Source organism: Pristiophorus japonicus, chromosome 2, assembly GCF_044704955.1.
Source record: "Pristiophorus japonicus isolate sPriJap1 chromosome 2, sPriJap1.hap1, whole genome shotgun sequence".
In the NCBI taxonomy this organism is placed as follows: domain Eukaryota; kingdom Metazoa; phylum Chordata; class Chondrichthyes; family Pristiophoridae; genus Pristiophorus; species Pristiophorus japonicus.
The window spans coordinates 239,667,028-239,679,093 of NC_091978.1; the positions used below are offsets into that span (position 1 = coordinate 239,667,028).

A 12,066-nucleotide genomic window follows, 5' to 3' on the forward strand; every position below is an offset into this window, starting at 1 on the left:
GGGAGATTCCGCAAAAAGATCTGCAAAGACCGCCTGGCGGCAAAAAAACGACTTACGCCCTGAATGTGGGCGGCAGCGGGCGGGAGCTCCCAATGTCCAAATGCAATTCTCACCAAAGTGCCGCTAGGGGTATGATTCTCACTTTGGGATCTTCAGAGTTGAAATGCGAGAGGTCACGGGTTCAAATCCGGGACGAGCCTCACCATCTTTCCTGACATCAGTAGTGGGGAAAATGTTGGAATCAATCATTAAGGATGAAATAGGAGCCCATTTGGAAAGCAGTGACAGGATCGGACTGAGTCAGCATGGATTTATGAAAGGGAAATCATGCTTGACAAATCTTCTGGAATTTTTTAAGGATGTAACTAGCAGAGTGGACAAGGGAGAACCAGTGGATGTGGTGTATTTGGACTTTCAAAAGGCTTTTGACAAGGTCCCACACAAGAGATTGGTGTGCAAAACCAAAGCGCATGGTATTGGGGGTAATGTACTGACGTGGATAGAGAACTGGTTGGCAGACAGGAAGCAGAGAGTCGGGATAAATAGGTCCTTTTCAGAATGGCAGGCAGTGACTAGTGGAGTGCCGCAGGGCTCAGTGCTGGGACTCCAGCTCTTTATAATATACATTAACGATTTAGATGAAGGAATTGAGTGTAATATCTCCAAGTTTGCGGATGACACTAAACTGGGTGGCAGTGTGAAATGTGAGGAGGACGCTAAGAGGCTGTAGGGTGACTTGGACAGGTTGGGTGAGTGGGCAAATGCATGGTAGATGCAGTAATGTGGATAAATGTGAGGTTATCCATTTTGGGGGCAAAAACACGAAGGCAGAATATTATCTGGATGGCGGCAGATTAGGAAAAGGGGAGGTGCAACAAGACCTGGGTGTCATGGTCCATCAGTCACTGAAAGTGGGCATGCAGGTACAGCAGGCGGTGAAGAAGGCAAATGGTATGTTGGCCTTCATAGCTAGAGGATTTGAGTATAGGAGCAGGGAGGTCTTACTGCAGTTGTACAGGGCCTTAGTGAGGCCTCACCTGAATATTGTGTTCAGTTTTGGTCTCCTAATCTGAGGAAGGACGTTCTTGCTATTGAGGGAGTGCAGCGAAGGTTCACCAGTCTGATTCCAGGGATGTCATATGAGGAGAGACTCGATCAACTGAGCCTTTATTCAATGGAGTTTAGAAGGATGAGAGGGGATCTCATAGAAACGTATAAGATTCTGACGGGACTGGACAGGTTAGATGCAGGAAGAATGTTCCCGATGTTGGCGAAGTCCAGAACCAGGGGACATAGTCTTAGGATAAGGGGTAGGCCATTTAGGACTGAGATGAGGAGAAACTTCTTCACTCAAAGTTGTTAACCTATGGAATTCCCTGTCACAGAGAGTTGTTGATGCCAGTTCATTGGGTATATTCAAGAGGGAGTTAGATATGGCCCTTACGGCTAACGGGATCAAGGGGTATGGAGCTAAAGCAGGAAAGGGGTACTAAGGGAATGATCAACCATGATCTTATTGAATGGCGGTGCAGGTTCGAAGGGCCGAATGGCCTACTCCTGCACCTATTTTCTATGTTTCTATGAGTCAGGCCCAGGGAGGGGTGGCAACACATAAAAATAAAAATGTACACAATGTTGCACATGGGCTGTAGCTGCAGTCAACAGTAGGAGGTGAGTGCACCAAGTTCGAGGTCTAGGTTTATCCCTTTGCCTTTTTTTGAATAGGGGTATAATATTTGCAATCATCCAGTCCTCTGGCTCCAATCCCATATCCAAGGAGGATTGAAAGATTGTGGTCAGAGCTTCTGCTAATTCCACCCTTGTTTCCCTCAGAAACCGAGGATGTATTTCATCTGAACTGGGTGACTTGTTAACTTTGAGTGATGCCAACATATTTAGCACTTCCTTTCTATCTATTTTTATTCTATCCAATATCTCTACTCCCTCCTCCTCTACTGCAACATTACCTTGGTCCGCCTCTTTTGCAAAGATGAATAGAGAGAATTCTCATGGATAGAGAATTGGCTGGCGAACAGAAAGCAGAGAGTCGGGATAAATGGGTCCTTTTCGGGTTGGAAATCGGTGGTTAGTGGTGTGCCACAGGGATCGGTGCTGGGACCACAACTGTTTACAATATACATAGATGACCTGGAAGAGGGCACAGAGTGTAGTGGATTTGCAGATGACACAAAGATTAGTGGGAAAGCGGGTTGTGTAGAGGACACAGAGAGGCTGCAAAGAGATTTGGATAGGTTAAGCGAATGGGCTAAGGTTTGGCAGATGGAATACAATGTCGGAAAGTGTGAGGTCATCCACCTTGGGGAGAAAAAAAACAGTAAAAGGGAATATTATTTGAATGGGGAGAAATTACAACATGCTGAGGTGCAGAGGGACCTGGGGGTCCTTGTGCATGAATCCCAAAAAGTTAGTTTGCAGGTAATCAGGAAGGCGAATGGAATGTTGGCCTTCATTACGAGAGGGATGGAGTACAAAAGCAGGGAGGTCCTGCTGCAACTATATAGGGTATTGGTGAGGCCGCACCTGGAGTACTGCGTGCAGTTTTGGTCACCTTACTTAAGGAAGGATATACTGGCTTTGGAGTGGGTACAGAGACGATTCACTAGGCTGATTCCGGAGATGAGGGGGTTACCTTATGATGATAGATTGAGTAGACTGGGTCTTTACTCGTTGGAGTTCAGAAGGATGAGGGGTGATCTTATAGAAACATTTAAAATAATGAAAGGGATAGACAAGATAGAGGCAGAGAGGTTGTTTCCACTGGTCGGGGAGACTAGAACTAGGGGGCACAGCCTCAAAATACGGGGGAGCCAATTTAAAACCGAGTTGAGAAGGAATTTCTTCTCCCAGAGGGTTGTGAATCTGTGGAATTCTCTGCCCAAGGAAGCAGTTGAGGCTAGCTCATTGAATTTATTCAAGTCACAGATATATAGATTTTTAACCAATAAAGGAATTAAGGGTTACGGGGAGTGGGCGGGTAAGTGGAGCTGAGTCCACGGCCAGATCAGCCATGATCTTGTTGAATGGCGGAGCAGGCTCGAGGGGCTAGATGGCCTACTCTTGTTCCTAATTCTTATGTTCTTATGAATGCAAATTACTCATTCAGTGCCTCAGTACTCATTCAGTACCCTTTCTCTCCACAAGATTTCCTCTTTGTCCCTAATCGGCTGCACCATTCCTTTAACTATCCTTTTACTTTTTATATGTTTATAGAAGATTTTTGGGTTCCCTTTTATGTTACCCGCTAATCCTTTCTCATATTCTTTCTTTGACCTTCTTGTTTCCTTTTTCAATGGTGCCTGTACTCTCTGTATTCTGGCTGGTTTTCTACTGTATTCTGTACCTGGGATTTGTCATAAACCTCCTTTTTCGATTTTAGTTTAATCTTTATTTCCTTTGTCATCCAGGGAGCTCTAGTTTTGGATTCCATCTTTCCTCCTTATACCTGATTTGTGCCTGAACTATCTCCGCCTTGAAGGCCTGCCATTGTTCCTTTACTGTTTTCTTGGCCAATCTGTGTTTATAGTCCACCTGTGCTAGATCCCTTCTCATATTAGTGAACTTGGCTCTCTTCCAGTTGGACATTATTAACTTTGATTTTTCATTGTCCCTTTCCATAACTACTGTAAATCTAATTATATTATGATCACTATTACCTAGATGTTCTCCCACTGCAACACTCTCCACTTACCCTACTTCATCCCAGAGAACTAGATCCAACATTGCTTCATTCCTCATTGGGCTAGAAACATAGTGATTAAGAAAATTCTCCTGTTTTAGGAATTTTAGGAATTCTTCACCCGCCTTGCCCTTTAAACTATTTTTTCTCTATTAGGGTAATTGAAGTCCCTTTCTATTACTGCTCGATTATTTTTATATTTCTCTGATATTTGCCTGCAGATTTGCTCTTCTGTCTCACTATTTAGAGTCTATATTGAACACCCTGCAATTTAACAGCTCCTTTTCTGTCCCTTAACTTTAACCAAATCGACTCAGTCTTTGAACACTCTCGTATATCGTCCCTCTGTAGAACTGTAATATTATCCTTGATCAATACTGCCACCTACCTCCTTTCTTTTATCCTTCCCTATCCTCCTAAATACGTTGTAGCCAGGAATGTTTAGTTCTCATTCCTGCCTGTACACTTTTCTTACCTATGTCATTGGTTCCAACATGGACCACGACTTCTGTCTGTTCCCCTTCCCCTCGCAGAATGCTCTGCATCCGTTCAGTAATATTCTGTAACCTGGAATCAGGGAGGTACACACTCGGGACTCATGCCTGCAGTTACAGAAATGCCTGTCCAGCCCGACTATCGAATCCCTATAACAACTACATTTCTATACTTTCTTGTGCCCCCGTGCAACTGAGTCTTCCACGGTACTGCGGAATTGCTTCTGATCGCACTTTCCCGAGGTGTCATCACTCTCGCTGGTATTCAACACTGAATACTGGTTTGTGCCTGTTCCACCTAGTCTGCCTGGTGGTCACCCACTCCCTCTCCTCCTGAACTCTCTGTAGCTGCGGGGTGACTACCTCCTGAAACATGCTATCTACAAAACACTCAGCTTCCCTTATGCACTGTAGTAACGCCCGCTGTCCCTCATCCCCATCTCCTCCTTTGGCAACTGGTATTAGGGTCTTGGCTCTTATGAAAATTTGCTTGAGTTGGGTGAACCACTTGGTTATCAGAGTTTTTTGGCTAGATTTTCCATTGGTAACCCAGCCAAAATGGGCAGGATAGCCATTTCAATTTATCTCCCCCTATCCCTGCCAGGACAGCCGCTGGCCGTCACTTCTCCACCGGGCACATGTAAAACCTGGCTGAGAGACAGGGCGTGGCAAGCCACCGGGTTTTCCTTCTTACTGCTGCTGTCTCCGCCATATCCAAGACTGCCAGGAAGAGTGTTGTGGGTGTCCCTGAGGTAGTGGTGGTATGGTTTCTAAGCCATTGAATGGAGGGAGATGGGCGAGTTGTGGCCTCTTCTCCCTCCACATAGGCTCAACCAACTAACTTTATATGCCGAGGAATCTTCAGGACTTTTTCACCCCTTTAAATCCTCTCTGCCTCTTCAGGTGCTGCAGTAGTGATTTCCTCGCATGCTGTGACCCTGGATACCTGACCCAGGAAAATGGTCAAGGTTATGTGGGGTCAGTGGAAGGTTCTGTAAAACAGGTGCAGCCTCAACAAATTTCTTGACCTGAAGGTTTGTGTATTTGGCTAAAGAAAAACTTGGATTTATATAGCACCTTTCAAGACGTCCCAAAGCATTTCAAAGCTAATGAGGCACTTTTGAAGTGTTGGAAGATGTCAGAAATAAAACAGCAGCATATAAAGGATGCCTACCTGGTGTATTCAAAGCTGATGAGAGACCACTGGATGTGGAACACATTATCACTGACAATATTAGGTTTGCTGTCTTTCACCAAAAACTTGAACGTGTCCATAGTCTTTTGAATCTTGTCTTCATTTAAAATGTAGCAGACCAAACCCAAGTTAATATCCTCTGCAAGCAAATAAATTGGGACAGTGCATGTTCCACATGAAATATACATAAAGTCTTGTCCTTCACATGTTTTCAAAGATACCGATGAAAGTCCTTACATTTGCACAACACTTAATGGAGCAAAATCTTTTTGAAACAGGCCCAGAATTTGCACGGGCCTTCCAGCAGACTCATGGCAGGAGACCACTGGGTGTACAGAAGGGCCAGGACCTTCCTTGGACCCCTGAAAGTTCAGAAGGGTTAGAGAGGGCACACATCTTAAACTGAAACTGTGAGGTCGGACCCATTTTTTCAGTCCCAAAGGGGGTGAAATTCATTACCGCCCTGTTTGGGGGTGGTAACATCTGGGAGGTGCACCAGTCACGCCAGACGCAGAAGTCCTGCCCCTCTCGATAAATTTGGGTTCCGGGGGCGGTAACGGGGCGGATGCCTCAGCAGCGCTACACACTTGGCCGTGTAGCGCTGCCGTGTCCGTGGGGCTCTTCCCTCAATTAAAGAGAAGGGCCCACACTGCCGGCTCTGCAGAAGGAAAATGCACCTACCTAGACCACTAGGGAGCGGGAGTGCCGTGTGATCAGCCCATCACTCAAGCAGAGTACCAGGCTGAGCGACTGCGGTCAAGAGCCCGTGAACAAACCACATCAGGTACGGCAACAAATTTTTTTAAAGTATTTTTTCGCCCCCAGCCACCTCGCCTTTAATTTTCATCCTGGTAGTGGCCGCCCTCCCGATACGCGACCACTGCAGCTGTTGGTGTTATCGCCCAACGTGGCTGCAGGGGATGAAAGGCAATTTCTGGGCCGGGACGTTAACAGGATGATCTGTGTGGCGATGACGTCACGATCTCCGGGCACAGGAAATCGGGGCGCAATGCTCTAACACTGTCGCTAAACTTCCACCCACTATGGCGGGAGTCAATGCCAGCATCATGCTCAGGCGGTAAGGCATTTGTGCCCCATTAGAACTCCACAGGTGTTCTAACAGGAGGCACAAATGCACCGAATTTCGAGCCCAAAGTCTTTAGTAAATCTTGACACAATGATATATGTTGTGTTGAAATATATCATCACATCATTTGTGTGTGAGAAATATCACACATGATTCTACTGACTCTCTAAACAAAGCAAGGCTTGCTAAATGATTTTTTAATTAAGACACCAGACATTTAATTCTTCATGTGTTGTTTGTGAGTTATTTTCTGCTGATAATTGTGCCACATCCACACCAAACAAAGAACAGATAAATTAGTTTAAGAATAGACTAGAAAAGTGGTTGAAGGAAAAGGAAAATGCAAGAATACAGGCCTCCACCTATAAAAAGTTTTCATTATGCTAACTAATTGGAAGGAAAGTCATTTTGCAGAACTTCACTGGCTTCAGTGCTGAGCAGCAGGGGTGTGGTTGAAGTAGGCATGGATGAGGCTCCTGCCTGCCAGGTTGGTGCTGATCTGGCCCATATAACATACTTTCCATCTCTACTAACCCAAAAGTGAGAAAAACTAAGCATCAACTTATGATAATCACAAAAAGAATGAAAGTGAAGTTTATTTAAAAAAAAAACTATTTACATAGTGGGTTAACATGTTGAATTCACTGCCACAAATCATTGGAGCAAGTCCATAAGATCTTTTAAATGGGATTGGGATAGTTTTTTTGAAAATATATTATAAATAATAGTAAGTATGGATTTCAAAAGGGACGATCATGCTTGATCAACCTTACAAGAGTAGACAAGGGTAATGTAGTAGATATAATATATTTGGATTTTCGAAAGGCCTTCGATAATGTACTGCATAGTCGACTCATGCTAAGGCCAAAGCATGTGGAGTCAGGGGACAAGTAGCAGAATGGATAGCAAACTGGCCAAAAAACAGAAAAGAGTGTGGCAAAAGGTGGGAAGTGGTCCTCCACAAGGATCAGTGCTGGGACTACTGTTGTTCACCATTTAGATAAACGTTTTTGACCCGAGAATCAGAAGTAGCATTTCAAAATTTGTGGACAACATGGTGAGGTATAGTAAATACTGAGGAAGATTTTGACAAATTACAAAATGATATTAGTAAACTTGCAGAATGGGCATGTAATTGGCAAATTCATTTCAATATAGAAAATTGGGAGGTGGTACATTTTGGCAGGAAGAATAAGGGGGCCACACACTCCTTGGAAAATAGTAGAGGAGAAAAGGGATCAAGGGGTACATAAATCATTAAAAGTAGTGACACAGGTTGATAAGACCATAAAAAAGCAAGCAAAGCACTGGTGTTCATTTCTAGAGGGATAGAATTGAAAATCAGTTGTGTTAAATATATATATGACTTTGGTTAGACCACAATTAGGAGAGTACTGTGCACAGTTGTGGTCTCCAAGCTTTAAAAGGATATAGAGGCACGAGAGAAGGTGTCAAAAAAGATTTACAAGGATGATATCGTAACAGAGGGTTTTTACCCATTAGTAAACACTGAACAGGCTTGGGGTCTTTTCGTTAGAAAAGAGAAAGCTGAGGTCTAACTGGATAGTGGTCTTTAAGATTATGAAAGGGTTTGATAGGGTAGACATAGAGAAGATGTTTCCACTTCTGGGATAGACCAAAACTAGGGGCCATAAATATAAGATAGTCACTAATAAATCCAATAAGGAATTTAGGAGAAACATCTTTATCCAGAGAGTGGTTAGAATGTTGAACTCACTTGAGACAAACAGCATAGATGCATTCATACATAAACACATGAGGCAAAAAGGAATAGAAGGATATGCTGGTAGAGTTAGATGAGGGATGAGAGGAGGCTCGTGTGGGGGATAAATGGACCAGTTAGGCTGAATGGCCTGTTTTTGTGCTGTAAATTGTAAAGAGAAATATTAAAGGGTATGGCAAGTGAGCTAAGGAGAGGATTGGACTAAGTGGCTTAGAGTGCACACTTGATAGGTGGAAACATAGAAAATAGTGCAGGAGCAGGCCATTCGGCCTGGCGAGCCTGCACCACCATTCAATATGATCATGGCTGATCATGCAACTTCAGTACCCCACTCCTGCCTTCTCTCCATACCCCTTGATCCCTTTAGCCATAAGGGCCACATCTAACTCCCTTTTGAATATATCCAACGAACTGGACACAACAACTTTCTGTGGTAGAGAGTTCCACAGGTTCACAATTCTCTGGGTGAAAAAGTTTCTCCTCATCTCAGTCCTAAATGGCTTACCCCTTATCCTTAGACTGTGACCTCGGGTCTGGACTTCCCCAACATCGGGAACATTCTTCCTGCATCTAACCTGTACAATCCCATCAGAATTTTATATGTTTCTATGAGATCCCCTCTCATTCTTCTAAATTCCAGTGAATATAAGCCTAGTCGATCCAGTCTTTCTTCATATGCCAGTCCTGCCATCCCGGAAATCAGTCTGGTGAACCTTCGCTGCACTCCCTCAATAGCAAGAATGTCCTTCCTCAGATTAGGAGACCAAAATTGCACACAATACTCAAGGTGTGGTCTCACCAAGGCCCTGTACAACTGCATCAAGACCTCCCTGCTCCTATACTCAAATCCTCTTGCTATGAAGGCCAACATGCCATTTGCTTTCTTAACTGCCTGCTGTACCTGCATGTCTACTTTCAATGACTGATGTACCATGACACCCAGGTCTCGTTGCACCTCCCCTTTTACTAATCTGTCAGCATTCAGATAATAATCTGCTTTCCTGTTTTTGCCACCAAAAAGGATAACCTCACACTTATCCACATTATAATGCATCTGCCATGCATTTGCCCATTCACCTAACCTGTCCAAGTCACCCTGCAGCCTCTTAGCATCCTCCTCACAGCTCACACTGCCACCCAGCTTAGTGTCATCCGCAAACTTGGAGATATTAAATTCAATTCCTTTGTCTAAATCATTAATATATATTGTAAATAGCTGGGGTCCCAGCACTGAACCTTGCGGTACCCTACAGTCACTGCCTGCCATTCTGAAAAGGACCCGTTTATTCCCACTCTTTGCTCCCTGTTTGCCAACCAGTTCTCTATCCACATCAATACATTACCCCCAATCCCATGTGCCTTAATTTTGCACACTAATCTCTTGTATGGGACCTAGTCAAAAGCCTTTTGAAAGTCCAAATACACCACATCCACTGGTTGTCCCTTATCCACTCTACAAGTTACATCCTCAAAAAATTTTAGAAGATTTGTCAAGCATGATTTCCCTTTCATAAATCCATGCTGACTTGGACCGATCCGGTCACTGCTTTCCAAATGCACTGCTATTACATCTTTAATAAGTGCTGCTAGATGTGCACATCCATCCACCCACCCTTTTCCTGGGGTAAGGTTATTTGTATATTTTTTTGGCGGGTTCCCGTTGGAGATCCATTGGGATTGAGTGGATGTATCTGTGGGAGTGGAAACTTATGTGCTGCTACTGGATTTAAAGGCACAGAGTGCCCAGGAGCAGGAAACAAGCTGAAGGACATGACTGCAAGGGAACCAAGTGACTGGAGAGCTGTGAATTTTTCTGATGTAGAGATGGAGGTGCTTCTTGAGGAAATCTTCTCTTCTTAGGCAGGCCCCCGGAGTCGGGGATGACTTGCTTCCACACTAAGATCAGTTCTAAGGTGACTGATGAGACCAATGCAGGATCTCCAGTCTCTGTCACAGATGGAGCAAATGGTGGTTGGAGGGATGGATGGGTGGGGTGTTTGATTTGTCGTACGCTTCTTCCGCTGTTTGCACTTAGCTTCCGCGTGCTCCCGACAAAGAAACTCGAAGTGTTCAGCGCCTTCTCCTCCACTTTGAGCGGTCTTGGGCCAGGGATTCCCAAGAGTCAGTGGGGATGTTACATTTTTTCAAGGAGGCTTTGAGGGTGTCCTTGAAGCGTTTTCTCTGCCCTCCAGGGACTCGCTTGCCATGACGTTGCGCAGAGCAGAGTGCTTGTTTCAGGTATCTAGTCCCGGGCATGCAGACAATGTGGTCCGTCCATGGGAGCTTATCGAGCGTGGCCAGTGTCTCGATGCTGGGAATGTTGACCTGAGAGAGAACGCCGACGTTAGTGCGCCTATCCTGCCAATTAATTTGTATGCAGTCCATGTCTCTGAAGCATATAGGAGAGCGGGTATCACTACTGCTCTGTAGACTATGAGCTTGGTGCCAGGTTTGAGATCCTTTGCCTCCGGTGACCGAAGGCTGCACTGGCACACTGAAGGCGGTGTTGGACTTCGTCATCGATGTCTGTCCTTGCTGATAGTCGGCTCCCAAAGTATGGGAAGTGGTCCACATTGTCCAAGGTCTCGTCATGGATTTTGATGGTCGGGGAGTAGTACTGTGCGGTGGGAGCAGGTTGGTAGAGAACCTTTGCCTTACGGATGTTTAACGTAAGGCTGAGTCTCTCTTACGTTTCAGTGAAGGTGTCAACGATGGTTTGGAGTTCAGCCTTCGAGTGTGCACAAATGCAAGCGTCGTCTGCATACTGTAATTCAATGACAGCGATTGGAACAACCTTGGGTCTGGACTGGAGGCAACGGAGGTTGAACAATTTCTTGCTTGTCCTGTGGATTAACTCCACTCCAGCGGAGAGCTTGTTAAAGGTGAGATGAACCATTGCTGCGAGGAAGATTGAGAAGAGCATTGGTACGATAACAGCCTTGCTCAACCCCGGTCTGCACTTGTATTAAGTCTGTGGTTGATCCATAGGTAAGAATCACGGCTTGCATGTCATCATGAAGCAGGTGGAGGATGGTGACAAATTTTTGAGGACAGCCGAATTTGAGGAGGACATTCCATAATCCCTCATGGTTGACAGAGTCGAAGGCCTTTGTGAGGTCAAAGAAAGCCATGTACAGAGTTTGATGCTGTTCCTCCATTTTTCTTGGATTTGTTGCACGGTGTCGCATGCGGAGAGACCGCAAGAACGTCTGCATCACTCACGCCATGACAGGAGCGGACGATTGCTGGACTGGCTTCCGCCTAATCCGCTCTGTTATCTCCATCAACGTAGCCTCAAAATGGCGGGGGCAACAGAAATACTGCTGCAGAAAAATCAAAGCTGAAGCACTCAGAGGCCCTGCAAAGAAAGCCCTATTCAGCCAACGCCTCACAGCCAACCTGACGGCTCCCAATGAACCGGAGCTGCAGAGTGTACATAGTGCCTGATCTGCTCTCAAGTCCACCATAATTAACACCTGTGAAGAGACTCTTGATTACTCTACCAGAAAACATCAAGACTGGTTCGATGAAAATGACCAGGAGAACCAGGAGCTAATAAACCGCAAACACAAGGCATTTTTGAATTGGAAACAACAGCACATCTCGAGTGAAAGAAAGCAGACCTACAGAGAACTGAAGGCCGAGGTCCAACAAAAAACTCGTGACCTAAAGAACAGATGGTTGGTGGAAAAAGCGCAAGAGATCCAGCAACTAGCTGCCAATCACGAAGTGCTTTGATTTTTTAGCGCAGTCAAGTCCACCTACGGCCTAAGCATTCAAGATCCTATTCCACTGACAGCTAAGAACGGAGAGGTGCTCATCAAGAACAGAGAGGCAGTCAGCGCTCGC

General features: G+C 45.2%; 1 protein-coding gene across 1 annotated transcript in view; it reads right to left on the reverse strand.

Annotated features, from left to right (window-relative positions):
* The window catches only part of fras1 (Fraser extracellular matrix complex subunit 1), a 757,390-nt gene that overhangs the window by 118,716 nt on the left and 626,608 nt on the right, over positions 1–12,066 (reverse strand). Inside the window, exon 53 of the mRNA XM_070871094.1 lies at positions 5,366–5,525. Coding sequence (XP_070727195.1) covers positions 5,366–5,525 — 160 coding nt within the window. The remainder of the gene's footprint in view (positions 1–5,365; positions 5,526–12,066) is intronic.